At 40.8% G+C, this 27,797-nt stretch overlaps 2 protein-coding genes across 4 annotated transcripts in view; both read left to right on the top strand.

Moving 5' to 3' along the window:
- Positions 1-19,429, top strand: part of LOC114481272 (PH and SEC7 domain-containing protein 2) — a 34,600-nt gene extending 15,171 nt beyond the window's left edge. For 2 of the 3 annotated variants that reach the window (XM_028475954.1, XM_028475955.1), the window contains exons 10-17: positions 247-336; positions 9,335-9,378; positions 12,496-12,686; positions 13,397-13,467; positions 13,714-13,871; positions 14,802-14,946; positions 15,717-15,860; positions 15,962-16,279. In XM_028475954.1, the coding sequence (XP_028331755.1) occupies positions 247-336; positions 9,335-9,378; positions 12,496-12,686; positions 13,397-13,467; positions 13,714-13,871; positions 14,802-14,946; positions 15,717-15,860; positions 15,962-16,279 (1,161 nt within the window). Of the gene's footprint in view, positions 1-246; positions 337-9,334; positions 9,379-12,495; positions 12,687-13,396; positions 13,468-13,713; positions 13,872-14,801; positions 14,947-15,716; positions 15,861-15,961 lie in introns of all 3 variants that reach the window. The other variant, XM_028475956.1, reaches the window with a different exon arrangement.
- A 756-nt stretch (positions 19,430-20,185) lies between these two features.
- On the top strand, positions 20,186-27,411 carry LOC114481891 (inhibitor of nuclear factor kappa-B kinase subunit alpha-like). The gene is made up of 22 exons (XM_028476957.1): positions 20,186-20,303; positions 21,220-21,338; positions 21,566-21,660; positions 21,910-22,027; positions 22,104-22,173; positions 22,461-22,549; positions 22,660-22,749; positions 22,823-22,947; positions 23,272-23,379; positions 23,474-23,609; positions 24,049-24,243; positions 24,444-24,546; positions 24,626-24,749; positions 24,829-24,980; positions 25,057-25,118; positions 25,522-25,631; positions 25,710-25,759; positions 25,932-26,037; positions 26,275-26,422; positions 26,503-26,639; positions 26,708-26,807; positions 27,125-27,411. The coding sequence occupies exons 2-22, from the start codon at positions 21,231-21,233 to the stop codon at positions 27,188-27,190; spliced, it is 2,292 nt and encodes a 763-aa protein (XP_028332758.1). The 5' UTR covers positions 20,186-20,303; positions 21,220-21,230; the 3' UTR covers positions 27,191-27,411.
- The last annotated feature ends 386 nt before the right edge of the window (positions 27,412-27,797 follow it).

Raw genomic sequence — 27,797 nt, 5'->3', positions numbered from 1 at the left:
AATGACCCGCACCAGCACACCTGAGACAGACTGTAGAGAAACAGGACACATGGGAAAGGACTAAGGGGTTAGAGTCAGTGTAGGGACACATAGTGGATCATAGTGGATCCAGCTAATCTAACTATCTGTTCCACTTTATCAGGTTTGGTTTAATAATGAATGATGATGATTCCTGTGAGCACGTCTATTGTAAATGTTACGTTAAATCTTCTCAGACTGTGGTTTGTCACTTTTCTGTCTCTGTAGAACGTTGGTAAAAGAATGTCCTGCTCACAGTTCATCAGTAATTTAGAGGGTCTGAACCAGGGTCGGGATTACAATAGAGATTACCTGAAGGTAAGGACACACACATGCACGCACACACACTTCCTGACATCATTAATCTTAATGAGATATGGGGGTATTGCACAAACGTCAGATAAAAATAAAGGAGAATTCATGTTTAGACAAAGTCTGGTCGGTGCTATCTTGGATAAATTGTTTGCACGTTTGCCAAGGCAGGATAAAGAGACGAGGCTTAGTGAAGTCGGCTATGGATGTTTGAGATAAGTGGGCGGTCACGCCTTTCTTAAGAAGACCATGAATTCGATCACAGAATCATTGATGAATGTAACTATCACGGATGCTCAGCTTCTTTTACACCTGCCGAATGACAAAATAAAAGACATGATATCTTTGTTTTTGTGAATTCCCCCTCTGGGAGATCAATAAAGGTCTATTCTATTATATGATCAACTTAAAAAAAAGTATAAATCTAATAATCAGTGATTTAGAAAAGTGATCAACTCCACCTCCTCTTACTAAAACTAAAGCAGTTAATATGAAACCCTTCAGATCTAACATTATAGTATCCATTTTCTTATTTTTAGTCCACACTGCAAAACATATCTTCTATTAGTTACATTGCAGTCATAATGAGTAAAGTCAGATTCTTCTGTATCTTTTCTAACTTTTCAGTGTTGGTGTTTTATTAATAAGGAAAATATTCCTAATAAACCATTTGCCTTCTCACTTTCATTGCTCAAATCTCGTCTTTTCATATGTTCTTTCGGTCTTTATATGTGAACTATGATAATAAAAAATATTAAAACCAGAAGTCAACGGACAAAATAAATGACTATTTATAATATTTGGGTGAAGAAATATGTAAAACACTCATTTCTCAAAGCACTGACAGCAGAGCCACAGCAGGGATAACTTTATCCTGGTTGTTAACCTGCTCTGCAGGAGGTTAGCTGCAGAGGTTAAATCACCATGGTTACTTGTCCTGGATAAACTTGGCCGTCTTTCGTTCAACTGACTTGGGGATAAGTTTATAAAGGATAGACGATTTTTCCAGGCTTTATTTCCTATCCTGGTTTTGCGCAATACCCCCCATGGAGATGAAGCAGAAATTAGCCAGTCAGCATCAGCCACTCCTCTAAATCACATTATTATTATTATTATTATTATTATTATTATTATTATTATTGCTGTCATCCAATAGGACAGATTAATCCTCAGTTCCTTCTCCCTTGTTTTAAAGATATGCAACATGATTAAAGGAATATGAAACAGACGCTTTAGTTAAACATCTACATGATTGTACGTTTAGGAACAGATCTATTCTGTATATGTCTATGACAGACTCTGTCAGTAAGTTACTTATTAAGGGTTAAATAAAGGTTTTTCAGTCGAGGCTGAACATGATGTGATGACATCAGCCAATCATTTGCTAGCATTGTCAGCAGGAGTTTATACAGCAGGACGGATGACGGGAACAAACACTGACATCTCTGATAGAGCAGAGTGGTGTCTGTCAGTCAACAGACAACAGACAGACAGAGACATTTAGTGCTGTTAGCTAGGATGGATTTGGATGGTTTTGTTTTATCAGAAGAAAAGGTAGTTTTATTGGTTTTTGGTCGTAGGATTCCAGTCAGTGATGGGATTTCTTTGAAAATAACTTTTAATTTCTTTTGCTGTTTGAATAAATGAGAATAGAATGATGTGATGTGAAGGTTTATTTATTCTAATGTTGATCACAGAGAGAATCAGGAGGACAGTGAAGGTGTTTCCATCCTTTATTTATCTCTATAATGACCTCCTCCTCTCATTTCCTCCAATCCCATTTCCTCTCATTGTGTTAGTGCACACACACACACACACGCACGCACACACACACACACACACACACACACACACACACACACACACACACACGCACAGTTTCACATTTGTGTTACAGCTGCTCACAAAATAAATCAGATCAATTAACACCTGTTAATTACTATTATTATTATATAAATAAATAAGCTTGAATAAATATTATTTGGAATATTAAAATGTATAATAAAAGAATAAATGATAAATCATATTTTATTATAGCTATTATGAATAATGTAATTTTATATTTACATGTGCAAAGTATTATTCTAGATATTTCATTTAAGGTTATATAGGACACTTAAACATATATTAAATGAATAATGTGAGAAAAAATATATAGTTTTGATATAGCAATTTTTTAATTCATTTTATAATTTTATTCTGAGAGTTTGTTCTCGTTTTGTGTTGTAGCCATTGTTGTTTGTGTGTTTTTGTTATCGTCTTGTGTGTTTACGTGCCCATTGTGTGTTTGTGTTTGTGTGTGTTTGTGTTGTTGATGGAGTGTGTCCCGTTTCTTCCTCTCTCTGTGTCTCTAGTGGCTCCTGTTGATTATTTTCTCATTAGCAGCTCAATTGAAGAGGGGGCGTGGCTTAATGCTACAGGTTCAGAGAAGAGGAGATAACAGATAAATCAGGCTTTTCATATCAAATTAACATCATTAACAGTAAATTAGACTGAATTAGTGTTTCTGTGTCATTTCTAACTATGCTTTAGAGTCTCTTAAAACGTCTTTTTTTTGTTTAAATGTATAAGACTCACTGTCTGTGTATATGGCACATTAACATTCAGATGAAAACATCCGTCTGACCAGCAGTTGCTTCTATTCCTTCCATTTTAATGTCTTCCTCCCAATGGTAGGTGTGTTATTGGACCAATAGGGTTAGTTATTGATCCTGATCCCACAGCTGATCAGTTTGTTCTCCATCTGGAGGTGATTGCAGGTTCTCTTTGTTAAACCCTGAGATATTTTTGTTATTTTTGTTCTGTTTTGGGCTGAAGCAGAAAAATGTTATTCATCCATGGATAGAATTCATCTGAACTACTGAGAACTTTGGTGTGAGCTGAATAATTCTGTGATATTATTATTGACACTGTTCTACACACTAAGATCTACGATCATTAGCATTAAATTGAATAAATAAAAGAGGGATTAGATTAAGTTACACATTAACTGTGAGTTAAATAAAGATGAAATAGAATGTGGTGTTGAAGAAGCTCAAAGGTTCCTAATCACTATTATTAAAGCAGTGATGGAACGTCTGTTATTTTAGTAACAATCATTTTTAATAACGTGACGGCATGTGAACATATTATTGATGATTCTGACCCTGACACAGGGTGGGGACCAACCTTTGTAAAACTGATCCACTTCAAAGGGACCCAACGATGTGAACGTCTGAAATATTCACCATTTCACTTTAATCAGAGGAAGAGAAAATACAAATGATAATAAAAGTTTCATCTTTAAATACAGTCACAGAGAGAACATGTTCCATCACTGCTCACAGTCACTTCTGTTCCTGTGTTCCTGAGCTTAAGCTAAATGTTCCTGGTTCGTGCTAGAACAAGACGAGACGATATTTTAAGAAAACTACAATGACAAAATATGACTGAACCAACAGACTTTTATTTAACCTGGTTGCAACTCTTTACATGCATGATGTAAGCATGAGCTTTTAATACATTTCTTCTTCCACAAATTGAAATTCGAACTAAAATGTATAAAAGGTCAAATAAAATATGTTTCTTTCTTTTTTAAAGCGCAAACAATATTATGTGCAAAACCAAATAAAAGTTCTACTGACCAAGTATGTCATTAACAACATGCTGCAACTACACAGCCATGTTCTTTTAACTGTTAATAAACTTCTTCTGCCACAAATTGAAACTAGAACTAAAATGTACTCCTCCTCCTCCTCCTCCTCCTCCTCCTCTTCTTTTCCTTCTCCTGCTTTAGGTTCTGGCAGGCTAGACGTAGCAAAGGTGCATTACTGCCCCCACAGGTCACAGTGGATAGCTCACAAAAAAAAAAATTGAAATAAATGAAAATAAAATCAAATCTTGTGAGACACATTTTTAACGCGATGAGAAATCTCGTCGAGTTTAATCTCGCTAGATCTCGTGGCACGAGATCTTGTCACACCCTTAGTGAAGAAGGATCTGAGCTCTGGATCCTGGTTCCTATGTGTTGTGTAGATCCAGATGAGATGGATCAGGAACCTGCTAAGGACACCTCCCTGGGGAGGAGCTTAGGACATGTTCCACTGGTAGGAGAACCAGAGGACGACCAGGACACTCTGCAGACTTTAAGTCTGCTTTCACTCTGGTTTAGTGGTGGACAGGGTCTGGATGGGTGGAGAACAGCTGATATTTTGATCTCCTTGGTTTGTCTGGGTTTGTGTTCAGAAAACAACTTCTGATTCGCTTCAAATAGCCTCTGGTGCAGTTCCATGAGCTAACCAGTCGAGGGGCCGTTGCTGGAGTAGAGACTTCTCTAGGCAGAGGAACAGAAACCTGAAGAAGAGGCTCTCATTTATGGGTCAAAGCCAGCACTGTAGAGTTCTCACAAACTTCTTCCTTCTCCGTTTGTTCTTTACTAACATTCAACAATGGAGCAGCAACAAGTTGTCCTGCTTTTCCTGCTTTCAGAGCCCTGGTTCAGGCCGTCACCGGTTCTCCTGGTCACCCACAATTCTGTGCGCTCTTCGTCTGATCCGCTCTGAGAGCGGTTGTGTTCGCAGTGAACCTAATCACTCTAGACTTCGATTGGAAATGCTCTGAGACCCACAGAAACAATCGCTCTGGAATTCTCCTGTTTGATCCACTCTAGACTTGGTTTTTGTTCACACCGACCAAACGAGGAGGACTATCAGACCAAACGAGGAGGACTATCAGACCAAACGAGGAGGACTATCAGACCAAACGAGGAGGACTATCAGACCAAACGAGGAGGAATATCAGACCAAACGGATCCTATAACATTTTAAACACTTTCGGATCTGTCTATGTGAACGCACCCTTCAGTCTCTCTATTCTGGGAACTTTTCAGGATCACTAGGAAAAGTTGGAGAAAGTGGGTGAGAAGAGGGAAGTCTGAGCCTGGGCCTCTCTGGTTTGACTAAATATGTGATGTTATTTTTGCCATCTAAACGTTAAATGCATCATTTTATTGTTGCTTTTCGGGGAATGAACATATAATAATATAATGTTTGTGACACAGTGAGATGACCTTCATCATCATCATCATCATCATCATCAGCCTCCATACTGTGAGCAGCTCATAGATGAAGACTCCTTATTTACATTTATCAGTTTGTCAGACACAGAAATTCTCACAACACCCATTATTTACAGCAATTGTAGTCAGGTGTTGGGGCATATTCAGTAATCTGACAAAATGGTGAATTCATCCCAACCAGACGCTCAAATGTATAAATAAATGTTTATTTAAAGAGTGCAGACAAAGTGAGCATTGTTTCTAGAACAAGATCAGAAATGGTGACAAACAGTGGCACATCTGCCCCACACCCCCACCCCACTATGAACCGACTAATGGATGAGTGAGAACGAGGGATGGACTCCTGGACTCAGAGGATGGATTAGAGGAAAGATGGAGATGATGACAGTAATTATTCAGTAATTAGCTGCACTGATCGTATCCTCTGCTCTGATTGGACGAAGCAATCAGCCTGAGCTTTGTCCCCACTGAGCAGCGCGCGTGTGAAATGAAACCAGCAGCAGCCTGTGATTGGTTCCCATCATCTGTTTAATTAACCTCCAAAAGAAGCTGAAGAAGCTCTTACTTTTCTTAGCATCTACTTCACAGTGTTCTGACAGTAGCTCAGAGGAACCGCAGCATGGAAGCTTTTAGTGTTTGATCAGCATCTACACTGAAACACTAACCCTCATGGAGCAATTTTATTATTTATTATTTGTCACCCCCACTGTACCTGAAGGTGGTTGAACACAGACATGAACATTGAACAACAGTCATGTGAGAGACAGGGCCATCTATAAGGGGAATAAAGGGGAGAGCTTTTTGGAGCCCATCCATGAAGTCAGCAAAATGATGGTTCGTTATTCTATGATTCTGTGATAACCACATTTATTTATTTATCTGAGTACTATCCACTGCTATCCAGGAAGTTTAGTATTATTTGGGCCATAGTATATAGTCATTTTGAAGATGGAAATGCTTGTTTTTATCACAAATAAAATGGGTTAAAAGTGTCGAAAAATTGTGGAAAAGGTGGTGAAAATCTACAGAAAAAATAGTCAAAAGGGTTGAAAGTGTCAATATTGGAGCAATTAGTTTAAACTGGCAAATAATGGGCATGACAAATGGTGGTTGTGGTTAATTTAGCAAAAAATAAACATGAAATATGGTAAAATGAGGTTGAAAGTGACAATAATGGGTCAACATATGTGACATTAGGAGGAAAAGTGGTGGAAAGGGTTTATAAGTGCTGAAAATGCGTTGAAAGTGAAACAATTGTGCAGAAAAGGAATTGAAATGTGGTGGAGCAGTTCCAGAAATGGGAGTAATGTAGCAACAATGCATTAAAAGGATAAAAAATATGGCAAGAAAAAGTGATGAGAATAGGTTAAAGTATGGCAAGTTTGGTGTAGTGGCAGAAAAAAAGGGTAAAAATAACCAAAAATGCCCTCAAATTGTTCAAATTATACTTAGTATCTTGAAGGCATCTGGCAATCCCCTACCAGTGTCTTGTGACCCCAAATGAGGCCCTGACCCCAATGTTGAGAACCCCTGGCCTAAAGGATGTTTGCTGTCAGTTTTCATAGTTTAGTTTAGATGTGAACGTTAAACGCAGTGAGAAGTGTTAACACAGTCAGCTGAGGGAGAGGGAGGGTGTGCATGTTCTCCTGCTGTGAGTCGCTGACAGAGGAGGAAGAGGAAGAGGAGGAGGAGGAGGAGGAAGAGGAGGAGGAGGAAGAGGAGGGAGGTACGCATTGACGAAGCCACAGCAGGCGAGCGAGGCAGAGTGCTATCTCTCTCTCTCTCTCTCTCTCTGCGATGTGAGCAGCCTGCTCTCCTTTCTTCCTCTTCCTCCTCTTCCTCTTCCTCTTCCAGCTAGACAAGGAAGGAGCGACTGGGACTGAAAGAGACGCCGCTCGTCTCCTCTGACATTCACACGATGATGAAGAGGATGATGATGATGATGTGACCGTCAGCTCGTTGGAGCGAGCAACAGGATTTTACCTCCTGAATCTGGGATCCATCCATCATCCATCCCTCCATCCATCCTCCTCTGCATCCATCTTGTGCGTTCACACGTTGACAGAACATCCGTCCATCCATCCATCCATCCATCCATCCATCCATCCATCCATCATCCATCCATTATCCATTATTGTCCCACAGACAGGCCGTGAATGAAGAATGTAGAAAAGTTGTGTTGGATGCTGTTGGATGCTGATGGATGGTGCAGCGGCACCGCCTCCTCCTGTGGATCTATAATAGATGGACGTCAGCATCTATAATTCAGCATCAGGTGGAATCCCTACTGAGAGTTGATCAACACTTGGAGCTCCTTCATCATCAGCTGCTCCGCTCCAGAATCCGGTCCAGAACCCGGTCCAGACCCAGCAGGGCCCGGTCATGATCGGGGTGAACAGTCTCCACTCTGCAGGTCGGCTGCGCTCACGCTCGCTGTGCACCGTGCGCTACGGGCGGGACTTCAGGATGATGGACCCGTTCAGATACCCCAGAACCCCTCGCTCACGCTCCCTCAAACCCCTGGTGTTCCCCGACCTGCTGGGAAAAGCCCAGGATGGACAGAACCACCCACAGGCCCGCAAGAGAAGGAAGGTACTGCCCACAGGAAGTAGTTATCAGCACACGTTAGGGTCAGAATCACCTGATAAGAAAAGATTCATGACGAGGAGGGATTTTAGTTGTAAATATTTATGTATGAATTCTCATGTTTTAAAACACTGAGGAAGGTTTGTGTGAAATATATGAGTTGTGGTGGACAGAACGTCCTCAGACATTATAAGGTTCTACTGCTGCTCAGTGTGAAACGGAACACAGCAGGTTTATTCTGTCATTAATAACAGAGAAACAATATGTTTCTTCTGCTGCACGGTTGGGTGTAAAAACCTTCATTTTTATGATTTATTGTCATCATTTTTCTCTGTCTGGTTTATTTTAAAGACTTTTATCAACAACAGAAATCCAGTCTCAGAAACACACAAAAACAGGGTTTGTTCTGAGTTTTCAGGGTAAAAATATTTCATTTTAAACCATGTTAAACCATTTTAAACTGTTGTCAACATGCTAATCTATTAAAGATTTATTCTATAGCTTTTCAGTAAAAATCCTTCAATTCAAGACTGTCTGAGCTCAGAAAGTCATAAAGTATGATTTGTTACACAGTGAGAACCTTTAATAATTCAATAGAACCAAGATCAACGTAAACAAATAAACCCCAAATGAAACGGAACCAAAAACGTTCTGTGTTTCCACTAATGGAACCATAGTGTAATCATTCTTTATAAACATCACAATCTTTGTTTACTGAGCCTTTGTCTGATTGGATGAAGCATTGTACCATGTTTAAAGAATGACTCCATGATTATATTTACAAAAACACAGATGTTAGATTTTTACTTCAGATAATACTTTATATTCACATTATTTTGGATAGAAAAACAATTGTGATTATTTTTATACGCCCACTGGATCAAAGAAGTCATCGAGATCAGGAGGCGGAGCTTCAACATCAACATTCTTACTCCCACACCTGGGACCATCAGACGACAGGGGGCATGGCCAGCCTGGGAGAACTCTCAGGTTGACCATGCCCACGAATTACTCATGAAAGCAATCACCTCTGAGGAAGACTTGACAGTTGGCAGTCAAAAGATGTCAGGAGTTCAAAGTAAATTTCCTGAAAAAGTTTGTGAGAATAAATGAAACCTGAACATATTCTAGATGTTTCCTGATGAGACGCTTCGTCACATCATCAAATATTCAACGTTTCACCTCAAACACTCAAACCTGATTGGTTGATGGTCAGAGAATGTAAACAAAGCTTAACCAACATTTACAGCCATTGTTTTCTCCATCAGTGTGAATTATTGATCAGCTGATTGAGCGTGTGTGGGCTCATCGACAGGCCGCTAATACCTTTGTTAATGTGTGTGTGTGTGCGCGTGCGTGCAGGCGCTCTACAACTCAATCAAGACTCAGAAGCTGCAGTGGACACTGTAAGTACTTCTTTATATTGTTCTTTCTCCTCTTTACAATTTATTTTTAACTTTTTGTTCATTTTCTCTCCTTTAATTTCTCACTTTTTTCATTGTGACCCAATTTTCCTCTGGTTTACATTCAAAATTAATGTTTCCTTCACACACACACATACACACACACTGATGACGCTGTGAGGGACACATTATGGTGTGAAGAGCTGCTATTCCTGATCACAGCTCTGTGGTTTCATCCGAGATGCCAATTAAACACCAGCTTTCCCCGGCTTTGTTGCTATGGTTACGGTTCCATGGTTACAGCTCCGTAGTGACCGCCTCCGTGCGCCTGCCTGGGCCGAGACACAACAAACGATGAGAAAGTGCTGCGTTTCTACCCTGTGTGAAGTAACGCCCACATGATTCATGTGTTCATCATCATGTGTTCATCATGTCCAGCTCAGTAACTGATTTACTGTGTTACTTATAGCTTGGAGTATAGGGCGTTTATCCTCTAAAGCAGGGGTTCTCAACCTTGGGGCCAGGACCCCATTTGGGGTAGCGAGACACTGGGAGGGGTTCGCCAGATGCCTTCAAGAAACTAAGAATATTTTCTGAACAATTTGGGCCCAACTTATTTTCATGACTTTTTCTTGCCATATTTTTGCTCCATTTAATGCATTTTTGCTTCATTGCTCCCCTTTCTGACTCATCAAACTCATTCCAATGCCTTTTCTACACATTTTTTCCACTTTCAAGACATTTTCAGCACGTATAAACCTTTTCAACCACTTCTCCACCTCCACCTCACATACAGTATGTTGACCCATTATTGTCACATTTAACCTCTTTTCACTATATGTCGTGCCTATTTTTTGCCAATTCAACCTCATTCACCATTTGTAATGTGCATTATTGGCCAGTTTAAACTAATTGTTCCATAATTGACACTTTGAACCCTTTTGACCACTTTTTCTGTCTGTTTTTGCCAACTCTAATTTGAAACTTTTAACAAATTTCTGTGCTTTTTAAAATCCCATTTCACCACCATTTTTGGCCACTTTTAACCAATTTTATTTCTGATTAAAACAAAGATTTAATAATAATAATGCGTTGGATTTTATATAGCGCTTTATCATAGACACTCAAAGCGCTTTACAGAATTAAGATGACTATATACTATTGAATAATGTTGAAATTGCTTGTTTTCCCCCTTAAAATTTGCAGCCCACTTGAGATCAAACAAACTAATGGGTTTAATAAATTCCAGAGAGAATGTGAGAGAAGTGTAGAATTAATGTGAACATTTAACACAGAAATGTTTCAGATTCTATCTTCTTATTCCTTTTCTTTTATCCTATCCTTTCAATTCCATACATCCACTCCTGTTCATTTATTTCCAGTTCAATTGCTGTCCTGTCCTTTTCTACTTTTCCTTCCTTTGCTTTTTTCTATTCCTATTTTTGTTGTGGCTACTTTCCTTCATTTGTTTATCATCTTAATGTTCCATGTTTCTTTCTCTGTTGCTTCTGTTATCTCATCTTGTCGTGGATAATCATCAACCATCTGAGACGCATCGCGTTTGTCTTCCTAACTCCATCCATCCATTCTCCATCCCTCCATCCCCCTCGCTCTCCGTTCACTTTGTTGTGCTGAGGATTCAGGCAGCAGTTACCAGGCAACAGGCTCTACTCTGCTTCGTCTCCTCCTGTTCTGTGTTCAGGGTTAACTGCTGTTCTGTTTTCTGTGTTCCATGTTCAGGGTTAACTGCTGTTCTGTGCTGTTTTTTTACTCAAAAACCATCTTCCCATCTTTTATTTCCTGAACTTTTGCGCCTAATGAGCTAACAAGTGGGGCGTAGCTAGCTGGGGCGATGGCACCTTAAGCGCGAATCATCCGCTAATGTGACAAATCCCTTTAAAAACACCAAGAGAAGCGTGCAGTGCATTATTGAGGGTAGGAAGAGATTAGCGCTGCTGCTTTGTTAGCATTGTCTGTCATTTCAGAGAAAATGGAATCACTGCTTATTGGTTATAAAATAACTAATTTTCATTGGAGAGCATGGCTAGTCCTGTATTGACAAAATAGTATTGCTAAAGAAACAGTAAGCGGGCCTTTGCTAATGCTTGATGAAATAATGTAGCCGCTAGCATCTAGAGACCAAAGCTAATGTTAACAATAAGAAAGAAATCATTAATTATTTATGTTTCACTGAAGATTCAAGCTATGCTAATGCTAATAATAAACCTGTAACAGCCATACTTTACTAGAGAAAACTACTTAAGCTAATGCTTAGTGAAATAGTAAAGAGTGCCTGAAGGTACATTAAAGGTACGTTTCCAATAGCTGAGTGGTCTAAAGCGCCGCCCTCACTGCTGATGTGGGTTTTGTTAATTTAATTAATAAAAATACATATCCGACTAAAATAAACATTTTAGGGTTAGGGATAGAGTTACAGTTAGGACTCAAATAAAAGGGTTAGCGGGGTAGCTAAAAATAAATGTGAGCTGCTAGCACCGAAGATAAAAGGCAATGCTAACAGTAACAAGGAAGCCATGATTGAGGCTTAAGCAATGCTAATGCTAATTGCAAAAGGTAAAATTTAACAGTGTGGCAAAAACAAGAAGTAACTCAGTACCACTCAGAATGCTATGCTAGGTATAAAAAAAAACAACTGCTGAAGCTAACAGGGATGCTATTTTGTGGGTAGCAGCAAATGCTAGTTGTGTTTAAATGGATGCTAACATTTTACAATTTGTTAATTAATGCTAAATGCTAATGCTTCAGGGTTATATTTCAGCCCACACCGTGAGGAAGCAAAAACAAAACGTAAAGAAACATTTAAAACAGAAACGATCAAAACTATAATGCATAAAAACAACAGCTTAAAAGCAACTAGACTCTGAACATAGTGTATTTTAACCGTTTTTTGTTTATTAATTGATTAAAAAAGGAATGAATTGAATTATTGTGAAGTTGGGGCTCATCAGTGTTTAAATGTCAGAGCTGAGTTTTAGTGTACGATGGTTACTCATGTTCCCGTGTGAGGGAGGAGCTGTTCACTGACAGGACAAACACCTCCATGATGACACATGACACGTACGTGTTCATCTCCATGGGATCCATCCTTTGTCTCCATAGCGACGAAGAGGAGCTGAGGAAGTCGTTCTCTGAGCTTGGGGACAGCCTGTGCGACGGCGACGCCTCAACGTCCGTCCAGGAGGCGTCCTGCGGGAAACCTGTGAGCGACGGGAACCAGCCAATGGGAACGCTACTCTACAAGAACGGCTTCCTGGTCCGGAAAGTTCATGCAGACTCAGACGGAAAGAGAAGTACGAGTGTTTTATAACTATTCATTCTGTTAGAGGGACAATAAATAGATACATTTCTTTCAAAATAAAAGCACAGGATATTTTTTCACTCGTTGCAAATTCCCTCAACCTGATAAACACAATTTATTTATGAGGTGTTTACTGTTTAGGATAGAAAAGAGTTTTACTGTGCACCATGTGTTCACCTTACCCCTTTAATGTTTAGATAATGTTGTAACATAACACCATCTAAAAATGTCTAAGCAAACCCAAACATGTGGGACTAGTGGCTACATGCTAAGCTAACCCAAACGTGTTAACAAAATAAACTTTAGCTTTACCTTAACCTGACTTCCTATTTATCCTTAAAAACAAAACAAATAGAGGATATTAACTAGTGGCTACATGCTTAGCTAACCCAAACATGTGGAACAAGTGGATACATTCTAAGCTAAGAAACATGTGGGACTGGTAGTACATGTTAAACTAACAAAATAAACTTCAGCTCTAACTTAACCTGACTTCCTATCTCTCCTTAAAAAACAAGACAAATAGAGGAAAGTTGTCGATCTCAAACAAATTCAACAGACTGATAGATTAGTCCCCTTCAGAATAAAAGCATACTTTCTTTGTAATTGCAAACAGTTTACTGACCCTCTTGTTGAGAACTTCTTATTCAAAATTATTTATTCAGAGCGATGAAAATAATTCTATGTGTGTTGCTCTTGCAGCGCCGAGAGGAAAGAGAGGCTGGAAGACGTTCTACGCCATCCTCAAAGGGTTAATCCTGTATCTCCAAAAGGTTTGTGGATTAAAAAATGTTTACATGACTGACTGACCTTTTCCTGTGTTTGCATCCCATGATAAGAATAATATTTACACACATTTCAAACCTTGGCATGTGATGCTAACAGTGATGCTAACCCCACCCTACCGCCTCTCTGCTCATGATTTTCTGCAGTGTTCCACCCTCCGTTAGCTCATCAGCGCTAACGACTCCTCTGATCTGAGTTTGTCCCTGAACTCATTTCATGTCTGTGTCCTGCAGGGAGAATATCGGCCTGATAAACAACTCTCTGATGAAGACCTGAAAAACGCTGTCTCCATCCATCACTCCCTGGCCATGAAGGCGTCGGATTACAGCAAGAGAGCCAACGTGTTCTACCTGCGCACCGCAGACTGGAGGGTTTACCTGTTTCAGGCTCCGTGAGTCTAACTGATGCTTCCCATTGGCTCTCAGAGATACAGTGACATGGTAACGCTACATCTAAACCTATAGCAGCATAGCTACAGAACATGACTCAGCACTTTAAACCAGCTCACAGGGAAAAGTTTATACCAAATGTCTGGGATTTTATCCTTATTTCATTAACTTGTTTCTCTAAGAGATGAAAACCTGCAGAATTGAAGACAGAATAAAATGATAAGTAAGAGAAATCTTTACATTTGACTCCAAATATCAAGCGTTTAGATTTCTGCGTATTAGAGGGACACACAGCCTTGCCTTTTTGCACTGCTACATGCTAAGCTAACCCAAACAAGTGGGACTGGTTGCTACATGCTAAGCTAACCCAAACCTATGATACTGGTTGCTACATGCTAACCTAACCCAAACATGTGGGACTGGTGACTACATGCGAAGCTAACCCAATTATATGGGACTGGTAACTACGTGCTTAACTAAGAAACATGTGGATTGGTTGCTACACGCTAAGCTATCAACATGTGTAGTGGTCTCTGTATAGAGTTCCTTCAGTCTCAGAGCAAGAAGAACATTAATCGTCTATAACACATCCAACACAAAGATTCATCCTTAGTTTCTTCTCCCTCACCTTAAAGATACACATCATGATTTCACACAAAACAATACACGTGACTCCAAAAACACACAAAACTAAAATAAAGATAAGGTATGTGTGTGTGTGTGTGTGTGTGTGTGTGTGTGTGTGTGTGTGTGTGTGTGTGTGATGTTGTGCTGCTAGAGCAGCCTGTCCCAGATCCTGTGTGTTTCTCCTCCTGAGGGACTGAGGATGGCTCATGTGATGGACCTTCTATTCCTTCTATTCTTCTCTCCTGTTAATTGGCTCCACAATGGTTCTTTGATGTGTTCAAGCACATCACGTGTTCTTGTTACAGGAACGCTGAGCAGATGCAGAGCTGGATCACGAGGATCAACACAGTGGCGGCCATGTTCTCCTCTCCTCCGTTCCCTGCTGCCATCGGATCTCAGAAGAAGTTCAGCAGACCTTTGTTACCAGGGTCGTCCTCCAAGCTCTCTGAGGTTAGAGAACATATTTTCTACTACTGGTTCTGGTTCACACTGTGGGAGAGGAGGGGTTAGGTTTAGCTGGTTAGTTATTACCTATAGTTGGTACATGGGTTAGGGTTAGTGCTCTTTGCTTTGGTTGGTTAATAATTAGTTATTGATTAGTGATTTGCTGGTTGATTGATTGTTTAGTTGTTTTTGTTACTCAGTGATTTGTTAGTGTACTTGTTTCTTAATGATTTGCCTGTTAGTTGGTCAGTTTGTTCTTAGCTGGTTAGTTAGTTGGTTGATTGATTGGTTAGTTAGAGTATTTGTTCCTTCGTGATGGTTGGTTCATAATAATAATAATAATGCATTGGATTTTATATAGCGCTTTATGATAGACACTCAAAGTTCACAATATTATTCTTTCACTGCACACACACAGTGGTGGTAAGCTACTATCGTAGCCACAGCTGCCCTGGGGCAGACTGACAGAAGCGAGGCTGCCATAGTGCGCCATCAGTTCCTCCGACCACCACCAACACTCAATCACACACCACATTCATACTAGGCAATGTGGGTAAAGTGCCTTGCCCAAGGACACAACAAGAATGACTTGGCTAGGGCAGGATTCAAACCCCCAAACTTTTGGTTATTGGGCGACCCACTCTACCACTGAGCCACGGTACTTTGTTAGTTGTTTGGTTAGCTACAAACTGCTCTACATCAGGCTCTAAGAAGAAGAAGAATGCTTGTGTTATGCCCCGCCCCTTAAGTGGCCTGTTCTGATCCTGGTCCTTCAGGAGGAGCAGATCCGGTCTCATGAAGCTCGATTCAGAACTATCTCCACTGAACTGGCCGAGCTACGCTCCTTCCCTCCTGACCGCAAGGTCAAAGGTCGTGAGCTGGAGGAATACCGCCTTAGAGACGATTACTTAGACTTTGAGGTGAGTCGAGTTTAACCTTTTACACGTGTTTGATTCTGTCTAAGAATAGAAACTGTCTTGAGCTGATAATGTCTTCTTCTTTTACTTCTCGTCTCCTACAGAAAACCCGTTATGGTACGTACGTGATGTTGCTGCGCGCTAAGATCCGTAGCGGTGAGGAGGATCTGTCAGTGTTTGAGTCGGTTTTGCTGGAGGATGGTGGTCTGCAGAGAGCCCAATCCAGCCCCACGCTGCAGGACAGCAGCCAGGCCTCTCAGATCAGCCAGGCTAGCATTAGCCAGGCTAACATTAGCCAGGCTAGCATCAGCCAGGCTAGCAGCGCCCGCGATGGCGCTAACAGCAGCAAGGCGAGCAGCGCCAGCAGCAAACCACGGCCCGAGGGCCAGAGACACAGCTACCGACAGGCCGTTAAGAAGTGAGGGCGGAGCCAGGGCGCCGGGAGCGGCTCGGCACTGACCGTCACCGCTTTTTATTTGAGATCCAGGAGCTTAGCGTGAAGGGGGCAGCAGTCCTCCCCCAACAGGAAGCGCCGTCCGGCACCTGAACCTCTCACCGAGGGAGGAGCTTAGGACCATGGGGCTCTGTGTGGACCAGCAGCAGACTGAGCTTCACACGCTGCCCACGCATCAGAGCGGCCACACGCCGAGGACAAGCCCACCAGCTTTGACCACGCCCGCCACATATGACCACGCCCACCATCTTTAACCACAAACACCAGCTTTGACCACGCCTGCCACATAGGACCACGCCCACCATCTTTAACCACACCCACCATCTTTGTTCAATTCTCCACGTCTACAGGCTGGGTTCAAAGGTCACAGCAGACTCCACAGCGTGTCTCTTTTCTCTCTCGTCTCGTGACCTTCTGTTGGTTTCTTCTTCTCTTGTTTTCTCCGCATGCTGCATCCAGTATGACTTCAGGAGCACAAACCTCTGCTCACCGCGCAGACCCTGAATGTTTCCGTGCGTGGGTGTGTGTGTGTGTGTGTGCGTGTGTGTGTGTGTGAGTGTGAGTGTGAGTGTGTGTGTAAACATTCAGGATGTGATGTACTGTATATATTGCTCCATGCTGATATTTTAGGATATCTGATGTATATTTACAGTATATTCAGAGCATTTTCCTGATGAAGCGCTACGTGATAATCATATTTTACTTTTCTACTCTCAAACGTTAGAATAATCAGAGGAGATTGTTCTGAAAAGATTCCCTCTGAGGGAAAGTTCTTTTTCACCTCCAGCCCATCATGACTCAGGCTTAACCAACGAGCAGCTGCAGTGCCACCATCTGACCAGAGGGGGCACTGACCCCTCCCACCCCCCTCACCCTACCCGCTCAGCCAGAAACATGTGGATATGCACAGCATGGCCTGATAGTGCAGCTAAAGGTTAGCTACAGGGCTAAACCATGTCAGGGCCGTCTGTGTGTGTGTGTGTGTTCTTCGTGTGTGCATGTTGGGACGTCACTTTGTTAAAATCTGCTCCAGTTATTTGCAGTTTATGAAATAGAGTTGATATATAACCTCCTGGCTCAGTGATCAGATAACTTCTGTCTCTGCTGTGAGTGTGTGTGTTTTTAATAAGTGCGTTTGATCGTTTCTTTGAGTCGTTTAGGCTTAAACGTGTGGATTGTTGCACGTTCTTGTCTTTCAGATTCAGCTCTAACATGTTCTTACTTTACATTGATCACCTTCAGACCCTCATCCACTGCTGTCCTCTCCATCTTTAGAGGTCATTGATCCTCAAACGAGCCTGATCAGCTCCACTGTCCCATCATTGATTATGAGGTTTTGATGAGTAGTAAACGTGACAAATGTTGCTTGTTTCTTACAAACTGCTGCTTTGTAAATCATCCTCTTTTCTCGCCGTGGTGTTTACATAAAGACGATTGTATGATTAGAATGTGACATGTAGACTTTACATGTGCATTTGTTAGTTTTTACCTTTTATTAATCATCTAAAAGCCTCGTTCCATCCCAAGCAGCACAAATAACCAGGAATTATATACATGATTTTGGAGTTTTTACACTTTTCCTTCATGAAATTCAAGAACATTTGATTTTTTTTTCCTTTAGTTTTGCCAAGAAAGTGATTCTTTAAAAAAAAAAAAAATGTTGCCAAGTCATTGTTCGAACACCAAAGCCTGCCTAAGTATTATTTCTGAGTCATGGTTTGAACAGTGCATCACATTATTGTTGCTGAATCATGCTTTGGACAGCGCATTATTTTTGCTGAGTAACCATTTGAATACCACAGCAGATTAGATTGTTGCTGAGTCATGATCCAACACCGCAGCCTTACAGTCGTGGTGTGTTTTTTTTCACCTTTGACCAGGTGTATCAGCGTATTTCCACTTTCATTTTGGGATTAAAAACATGATATTTGGTCTTTTATCCTGGACCTGGTATCCCTGGCAACCACTTTTCAAAATGGCCACCAGTGTTCTCTTATCGGACATTTACTGAATGTTTTGTTTTCTGTGTTTATTGGTTTTTCGCTCTGTTGTTTTTATGAATGAACTTCAGTTAGACAGGGCTCAAAGGCACAGTCAATAAGCGTCCTGCTAAAATATAATAATAATTCTAATAGAAAATGCGGTCATGTGACCTTGTTTTTTCAAATAAAACCCACACGGTCAAATGTAGACGTTTTGTTAAAATATTTTGTTGCCATTTCTTTATAATGGCTAAGCACTGTTTAGCCTCCAGATAAAGCCTTTCAAAATAAAATAATTTTAACAGAATTTTTTTTTTTTTTTTTTTTTTAATATTACGAAAGCATTTTAAAGCAAACAGCTGTGATGAGTTCAATCACTGAATCAGACTCTGATCGAGTCTCCGATGTCTCCTTGTCCTCCTGCTCTGTGTCACTGTTTGTATTTTGATTAAAAACATGGCATTTTATTCATAATGTGAGGGAATAAAGTAGCTGTAATGAGTGAAATCACTGAATCAAACTCATTAAGGCTGTAAAAACATTGCAATGCTGTAGGTGAAGCATTACCACTTTGTGCCATCAGACGGTTTTCTGATAAATCAGGAGGCGTTTGATCATTGATCACTGATCAGTGATCAATTATTAGTGATCAGTGATCAATAATCAGTGATCAATGATCAGTGATGGGTGAGGACTGGGTATCAGACCCTGAGCTCTCCTCTCCTCCCACTCTGTGTGTTGTCAACATTCATCAAAGAGCAGATGCTGCGTCTCCATGGTGCCGGTTAGCATGGAGACGGTTCCCATGGCGACAGCTTTGCCATGCTGGAGCAAAAAAAGTCACCGTTGGTGCAGCATCATTTCTGAATGTAAATAAAGCATGAGAACATAGCCTGCTTTGATTTCTAATCAGTATTAGACACAGGCTCATTATTAATATTATTATATGTGTGTGTATGTGTGTACTTGTTTTTTAGTTGTGAATGAAGGACGTGGCTGTATTTAACGCTATGCTATGATGTGTTTCACCTTTAGAAGGTTCTGTTCGATCCATTTGTCACTGCCTCATTAAGGAAATGTGGTTTGTAAAGTCGTTGAAGCTGCTGTAGAGGATCAAATAAAATGTTGGAATGGTTCACAATTTCATTCTTTATCAACACATTGCATTGGCACCACAGTTGGAGGAAACGTAACGCCTTTCATTGTCCTTTGGGTTAGGGTTAAGATCTTTAATTATTTTAAATTAATTAGTTTCAATACTGTTAAACATATATATTTCATCTATTCCATGTATTATTCATTTTATCATTATTTATTGTATTTTTTAAATTTATTCTGCACCTTAAATACAAATATTTTAATAGAATTTTCTTTCTATAGTATTAAATGCCATGAAATATATTCATGGCATTTAATTGATTGATTTAAATTGAGTGATTAAAAAAAATATGTCCACTCACTCTGAAGAAGCTCCAGCAGAATCAGACTGAGAGGTGGAGTAAGTGGAGAACATCAAGATTTACAGATCAGCACAGACAACAGAGAGACAAACATGATGTAGCAATAAGTAAATTCCCAATATTTTATTTTCCATCCATCCATTTTCAGACCTGCTTGTTTCTCATAGTTGCAGGGTTTATTTCATTTCATTTTGTTTTGTTTTATTTTAGCGCTTTTGTTAATGACACTTTTTCTATTTTTAAAAAAATTAAATTTCAGTAACAAACAATAGATGGAAACATGTTATAGAAAAAAGAAATATATAAAGAAAAGAAAAAAATAATGCCAGGGTTACAAAATATAGGAATCAATAAATACATATTTTAATTTTGATTATTTTATCACTTCACCCATCCTCTGCTCGGATCTGATGCCGTAAGCACGCTGGGCACGTCGTACGTACTGTTTACGTCGCGCTGCCTCGCGTACCCTGTTCCGTAAACAGCCGAGCGCCGTCGGAGCTTCGTGTTTTGTTGGTTTGCGGCTAATGAAAGGCTCTAAAAACTCACCGTGAGTCTCACTTTTCTTATATTCCACATTTAAAACACAATGTGTTGCTTCTTTCATTCCGATGTTAGAAACCTGAGCTGCGGCTCTGTCTATTTCCTGGTTGTGGACTGTCAGTAGTTAGCTACCCGGGGTTAGCCTAGCTACTATGAAGGTTAATTTTTCAATAATTGGATTAATACTATAATTACACATTTTTCTATTGTTTGTTTGTTGGCCACTTAGGTTGATAATAGCTCGTTTAACATGAAGTTTAACCCAGGATGTAAACACAGTCATGAAATGAAAGCGTCACTGATTATCTGCTGAATCAGGTGTTACACCTAAATTTGTGACCGTGACATTCTGTGCCTACATTGGACCGGGTCCTGATGTGCATCGTTTACCACCACTGGAAAGAGATGTTAATGTTAGCGTGAAATGTGGTTTCCCAATGTTTGTCAATATTTACCCACCGCTTTGATAATGTTTGCCTCTTTTATTGCATTTAATTCTTTCGTTTGTTTTGATTTTCTGATTAATAAAAAAAAACCTTTAAGGTATTTTTATTTATTTTTTTAAATTAGTTTGAGATTTTTTTTTATTAACAGTGCTTGTGATTCCAGTGTAGATCTGCTGTGATCCTGTGATTAATGTTTGATTAGATTTAATTATTTTTGAACATGTAAAAACAATAACAATACATATAAAATAAAAGGAATGTTACAAAACAAGTCAAAAACACCAAGTAAGAATATTTCAATAAAACATTTCCATGTTCACAAAAGGAGTAGTAAGTCTGAGTTATTTAATCCTACTCCTCATGTCTCACATTTGTTATTTCAACATGAACACTGACATGTAATAAATGTATGTTTTGGTGCAGGATGTCATGATATGATGGAGAAACCAAACATGTAATAAGTGTATGTGTGTGTAGGATGTCCTGATATGATGGAGAAACCTCCGTTCAGGCAGAACCAGAGCTGTGGGGACTGGGAGCTGAAGGAGAGGCTGGGAATGGGAGGATTTGCTCACGTTTACCTTTACCAACACAGAGTGAGTCACAGCAGATCCACTGTTTTTTTTTCCCCCAATGTTTGTTTCTTCAAACTAATAAACATTGATCAGTTGTTTGTCTTTTTGCAGATAAAATGTCAGTGATATTCTCCCATTAATTACTGATCAATATCAAACTAATCAAAGTGTGTTAAAGAGTTTTAGTGCATGTGTTTAACATTTATTTTTCAGTCACTCTGTGTGTGTGTGCGTGTGTGTGTTCACAGGAAACCAATGAGAAGCTGGCTGTTAAAATGTGTCGACTGGAGCTCACACCCAGGAACAAGGAGAGATGGAGCAGAGAGATCCAGATCATGAAGAAGTGAGTAGATCATGGATCAATAGTGATTAGTGGATCACAGTAGATCATGGATCATTAGTGATCAGTGGATCCCAAACACCTCCCTGTGCTCCTGATGATACGTTGATGTCCACACATCAGGATGTTTTTCTGAGGCTGTTTAGAATGTGTTATTCCTGCTCATTTTCTATAATAGAACATGCAGAGTTGATCAGTCAGTGATAGATTGTTCTCACAGCTGAAACATCTCTAAGGTTTCTCTCCTCTCAGGTTGAACCACATCAACGTAGTGACAGCCCAGGACGTCCCAGAGGAAATGCATCACATCTCCTTAAACGACCTCCCCCTGCTCGCCATGGAGTACTGCTCTAGAGGAGACCTGAGGAAGGTAGGCCACGCCCTTTTACAATGCCATCACCTCACTGTATACATCTGATCTGATTTTGTGTGTGTGTGTGTTCCAGTTGCTGAGCAGACCAGAGAACTGCTGTGGTCTGAAGGAGAGTGAGGTTCTCTCTCTACTCAACGATGTTGGTGAGTTCTCACGTTTCTACACTAACATGTTTTTCATTTAGGGAGATCATATTAATGTTATTAATTTTATTATAATCTTAATGATCTTATTGATCCATTGATCCAGACTCAGGATGAAGAACATGTAGCGTCATCATTACACCATCATTTTTATTAGGATTAAGATAGAGGGCGGAGCCTCTCCTAAACCTAGAGCAGCATCCATCACACGTGACTTTTAATGCTGTGGCTAATATTAGTGAGGTAGAGCAGAGGCTCGTCACTGATTGGTTGATCTGCTGTTCCAGGATCTGGGATCCAGTATCTCCACGAGAACAAGATCATTCACAGAGACCTGAAACCTGAGAACATCGTTCTCCAGGACATCGGTGGGAAGGTGGGTCTGTGCTGTCCTGTGACCTGTGGGTGGGTCAGTGATGTCATGTGACCTGTGTCATGTGACCCGTGGGTCTTCCTGGTATTTGCTGAGGTCCTTCTGCTCCACAGCTGGTCCATAAAATCATAGACCTGGGCTACGCCAAAGACCTGGACCAGGGCAGCCTCTGCACCTCCTTTGTGGGGACCATCCAGTACCTGGTATGGAGTTAATGGTTCTGTTAGCGGTTCTTTGGTTCTGTGTCACAGATGGAACAACTTGTCCCTCTTCCAGGCCCCTGAGCTGTTTGAGAACAAACCTTACACAGTGACCGTGGACTATTGGAGCTTTGGAACCATGATCTTTGAGTGTAGCTGTGGGTTCAGACCATTCCTCCACAACCTGCAGCCTGTGCAGTGGTGAGTCACAACATTAGAACATAGGAGGATCCAAAACCATCATCACTTTATCTTTCATTGGCCCAGGAAGAAAATATTAAATCTAGCCCACCCCTTTACCCTTTGACCTTGCTCAGGCTGGAAGAACATCATTAATGGTCTGTAACACGTTTCTTCTCCCTCACCTCAACATGTTTCTAAGGAATTTGAAACAGACTCTGCTTAGACTGACACAGGAAGCTCTGATAGACGTGAAGGAGAGGTTTACACTAACCTTTTGTATGAGGGCTGCTGTGAGGTGTGATGGTAACCTGCTGGAAACCATGGTAACCATCTCCTCTACAGGGCCAGTAAAGTGAGACATAAAGGACCAAAGGACATCATGGCTGTGGAGGAGCTGAATGGAGAGGTTCGCTTCTCCACCCACCTGCCCTACCCTAACAACCTGAGCAGGTCTGGACCTCCTCCAGGAACCATTGGTCATACCTCTCCATCCCCCAGCTCTGACTCCACCCCTCTTCTTCCTTTTCTTCTTCTGTGGTTTCAGGACTCTGTTGGAGCCGATGGAGAGTCTGCTCCAACTCATGCTGATGTGGGACCCCAGTCTGAGAGGAGGAAAGGTCAATGTGGACAACAAGAAACCTCTGTGCTTTGATGTTCTGGAGCAGGTTCTCAGTATGAAGGTGATCAGCTGTAACTATGGTTACACGTCCATCATTTATACCCCTCTGCTGTGTAAAAATCATTTTATTATAAAAGGGAGGTGAAGATGTTACATGATCCTCTTCTTCTTCTTCATGGATCAGGTGGTAGAGGGGTGGTCTTCTGATCCATATGTATCTATGTGCTGAAGTGTCCTTGTGCAAACACTGAACCATAAGTGTCTTCCAGTGGTCGACTAGTGCCTTGCCTGCAGCTCGGTCCCATCGGAATATCAATGTGTGAATGAGCTGATATTGTAGAGCTTTGAGACTACTGTATTGTGGGGATAAACTATAGTAATGAAGGAGTGGCTAATGAAGTTAGTTAGGATGTTAATAAATAATGTCAGGTGATCTTCAGTGGTTCTGCTCTGTGATTTGTTGTCTTTGAGGCTGGTTCAGTAGTTGTGGTTCTGTGCAGGTGGTCCACATCCTGAACATGAGCACAGCCCAGGTCCACTCCTTCCAGCTGAGCTCTGAGGAGAGTCTCCACAGTCTGCAGAAGAGAATAGAGGTAGAGACCAGGATCGAGGTAGCCAATCAGGAGCTGCTACAGGAGACGGGCGTGTCCCTGGACCCCAGGAAGGCCGCGGCCCAGTGTGTTCTAGACGGAGTGGTACGTGTTCTCTAACTGTTCTACACTTACTGTTCTCACCATTTCACTTTCCTCCCTGCTCAGTGATGTTGACAAGTTTGATGTCTGCATCCTATAGTAGAAACTATAGTGGAACCTATAGTAAAACCCTATAGTAGAACCTATAGTAGAACATGTAGTAGAACCTATAGTAGAACCTGATGTTCTTGTCCTGTGAACAGAGAGGCTGGGACTCCTACATCGTGTACCTGTTTGATAAAAGTATTACTCAGTACTCTGGTCCATTCAGCGCTCGACGTCTCCCAGAGAAAGTCAACACCATCGGTGAGTGCAATCTTGTCCACTTCCTGTGAACTTCCTGTGAACTAGGAAGTGGACCAGCATGATGACCCTGTGCTTCCAGTCCAGGAGTCCAGAATCCAGCTCCCCCTGGTGGTTCTGAAGAAGGTTTGGGGAGAAGCAGTGAGCTACATCTGTGGACTGAAGGATGACTACAGCAGACTGTTCCAGGGACAGAGGGCTGCCATGTAGGCCACGCCCCCTCACTTCCTGTCTTTCTCTGCCTGTGTCTGTTTGTGAGACACTCTCTTCCTGTTTCCTGTGCAGGCTCAGTCTGCTGCGCTACAACACCAACTTGACGCGCTATAAGAACAGCATGTTTGGGTTCTCCCAGCAGCTCAAAGCTAAGCTGGACTTCTTTAAGAGCAGCATCCAGTACGACCTGGAGAAGTACAGCGACCAGATGCACTACGGCATATGTAAGCAACGTTAGCTCCTCCCATCACCTCCAAGTTCCTCCCACTGTGACTCACTCAGCTGTTGGTGTTTGTTCAGCCTCAGAGAAGATGCTGAAGGCCTGGCAGGAGAACGAGGAGAGAGCTGCAGCATTTGCACAGGTACCAGAGGTCGCCATGGCTACCATCATCATCCTCACTGACACTGACTGTTCATACGCAGCAAGCGACCGTTATTAGTTACACCAGGGATTCTCAACCCTAGAAAATGCATTAAAATGAAATGAGAAGCTTCATAAATGGGAGTAATGTTGCAAAAATGCATTAAAAAGAACAAAAATGTGACAAGAAAAACTGATGAAAATAGGTTAAAATATGGAAAGTTTGGTGTAGTTGTAAAAAAAGTAAAAATAAGCAAAAATGGGCTCAAATTGTTATTCTTAGTTCTTGAAGGCATCAGTTATTAAGAACATGTGTCAGTTTGATATTAATAATAAGGGAGTGTAATGATGTATGGGGCGGAGCTATAACAGGCTCTCCCTGCTGTTCCCATGCTGTCCTACAGGTGGCGGAGGTGAACCATCTGGACGATGAGATCTTAGCTCTTCACTCAGAGATCGTGGAGCTCCAGAGGAGTCCATATGCTCGTCGCCAAGGAGACAAGATGGAGCAGCTGTGAGTGTGTGGCTGACGCACAGCTACACAACCTGTGTGTTTGATTCTCTGTAACACAATGTGTGTGTGTGTTTACAGAGAAGAGAAAGCCATGGAGCTCTACAAGCAACTGAAGATGAAATGTAAAGGTAAGAATGTGTCCAATCATCATATAGAAATGTTCTGTGAAAAAAAACTTCACTGTTCTTTAAAGAACACTTCCTGTTTCTAACATGGAGTCTGAATACATTTAAATGATTAAAGTGTTTTTAAAAGAGGAAATGGCACTCCCTTCAGAATAAAAGCAGGTGTTGTTTCTAGGGCCTGATTCTGATGTGAGCTGTGACAGCTCTGAGATGGTGAAGGCCATCATCCAGACAGTCCAGAACCAGGACAAGGTCCTCAAAGACCTGTTCACACACCTCAGGTAGACACACACAGTATAATTAATACAACACATTACTGATACGTACCAGTTTAAAGAATGAATCTTTATTAATGCACACAAAAACTGTTTTTTGTAGAAAATGTTGCATTAAACAAACACCCATAGATCTATAAACATAATGTAAACATTAAAGTGTTCTTTAGTTATAAACTGGACAGATTCAATGAGCTGCAGCTTCTTTTGTGTTTAAATCTACATCCTTTGTATCCTTCACAGTAAAATCCTGAGCAGCAAACAGAAGATTATTGATCTGTTTCCACGTATTGAGAAAACTCTGGAGAACATCAAAGACGCTGACAGCACTGTGATGACCATGCAGATCAAGAGACAGAGAGAGTTCTGGCACCTGCTCAAGATCGCCTGTGTGAGTCTCTGCTTTTATTCTGAAAGTGGATTATTATTCACATCAACACTTTCAGTAAAATGAATGTTTGTGTGTTTTAGGCTCAGAACTCATCCCGTAGTTCTATGGCGGTGAGTCCAGAGTCCACCAACATGCTTCAGGTGTCCCAGTGGTCCCAGTCGGCTCAGCCAATCAGCTCACCCAGTCCTCTGACATCACTGCCTGGACCTAACGACAGGTGACCAATGACATCTAATCTGTGTGTGTGTGCATTCACTGACCTGTGTGTGTGTGTGTGTGTAACAGTGACGCGGCGCCCCGCCTCCTCCAGGAGAACCAGAAGTACCTGAGTCAGCTGACCAGCCTGATGCAAGAAGCAGCAGACGAACAGGCTAAGAGCATTGTGGTGAGTTCATAGACCGCTGGGAATTGACTATATAGATATACATGTTTAGATATTATCAGTGTTTATCTACAGCAGGCATAGAACTGTAACATTGTTCCACAGTTTTTTGTTAAATTATAATTGACAATTTTCATAGAATTTTCATACATTTCATACATTACATAACAGATTTTTAAAATTACAGTGATGCAATAATTGTAAAAAAATATTAATTACACTATTACAATTATAATTGAGGCCACCCTTGACAGCAGGTGATGAGTTTGAACTATAAACATAATAATGTATGTATTTTTGATGGTTTTCTAACTTTTCAGGAGCAGGATTGGAGTTGGACCAAATATGAGACGTTAACCAACAAAGTGAGGAAGAGGACGTCCTAACCTCACCCTCGTCTTCCTCCAACACTAAGGACTCCTTTTTTTTTTTCTTCTGTTCTTCAGAGTAGCACTTTGATCCTTAAGGAGACTCAGGCTCTGGTTCACCTAGAATCAAACCGGAGACTTTGTATTTATAGTGTTTGTGTTGTTCATTGGTTTCTGTGTAAATAATGCCTCTCACTTCCTGCCATTTTGAAACTACAAAATAAAAGAATGGAAATGTGTGGGAAGAGTTCTTGTGTTCTGTTTAACTTGAAAAGATGCTGATAAAGTTTACCATCAGTTACCATGGTGATTTACCTGGTAAGAGGTTAACCAGTGTCATAATACAGCTCAGACAGGGCTGGGATCAATTATAAATGTAATCACAGCATTGATAATTAATAACTATTACATAATTCAGAAGTAAGATTATTTGTAAGGCATAAAAATTATCTCAGATAAGGCTACGATAAGGCATAAAAATTGAAAGATTTTGGAATATTTTTTCATTAAGGCTATAGTAAGGTTAAAAAAATTGAAAGAAAAAAATTCTTTGGAAATAAGGCATAAAAACGGAAAATATTTGCAATTTTTTTTGAGGTAAGATTATAGTAAGGCATAAAAGTTG

The sequence above is a fragment of the Gouania willdenowi genome, chromosome 19 (genome assembly GCF_900634775.1).
Source record: "Gouania willdenowi chromosome 19, fGouWil2.1, whole genome shotgun sequence".
Taxonomy (NCBI): domain Eukaryota; kingdom Metazoa; phylum Chordata; class Actinopteri; order Blenniiformes; family Gobiesocidae; genus Gouania; species Gouania willdenowi.
The sequence above is the reverse complement of the archived record's forward strand: the minus strand, read 5'-3'. Positions and strand labels throughout refer to the sequence as shown.

Coding starts and splice junctions, on each gene's coding strand:
- LOC114481891 (XM_028476957.1), top strand. CDS start 21,231: ATGATGGAGAAACCTCCGTTCAGGCAGAACCAGAGCTGTGGGGACTGG. Junction 23,610..24,048: donor AGCAGGTTCTCAGTATGAAG/GTGATCAGCTGT, acceptor GGTTCTGTGCAG/GTGGTCCACATCCTGAACAT. Junction 26,038..26,274: donor GACCTGTTCACACACCTCAG/GTAGACACACAC, acceptor TATCCTTCACAG/TAAAATCCTGAGCAGCAAAC.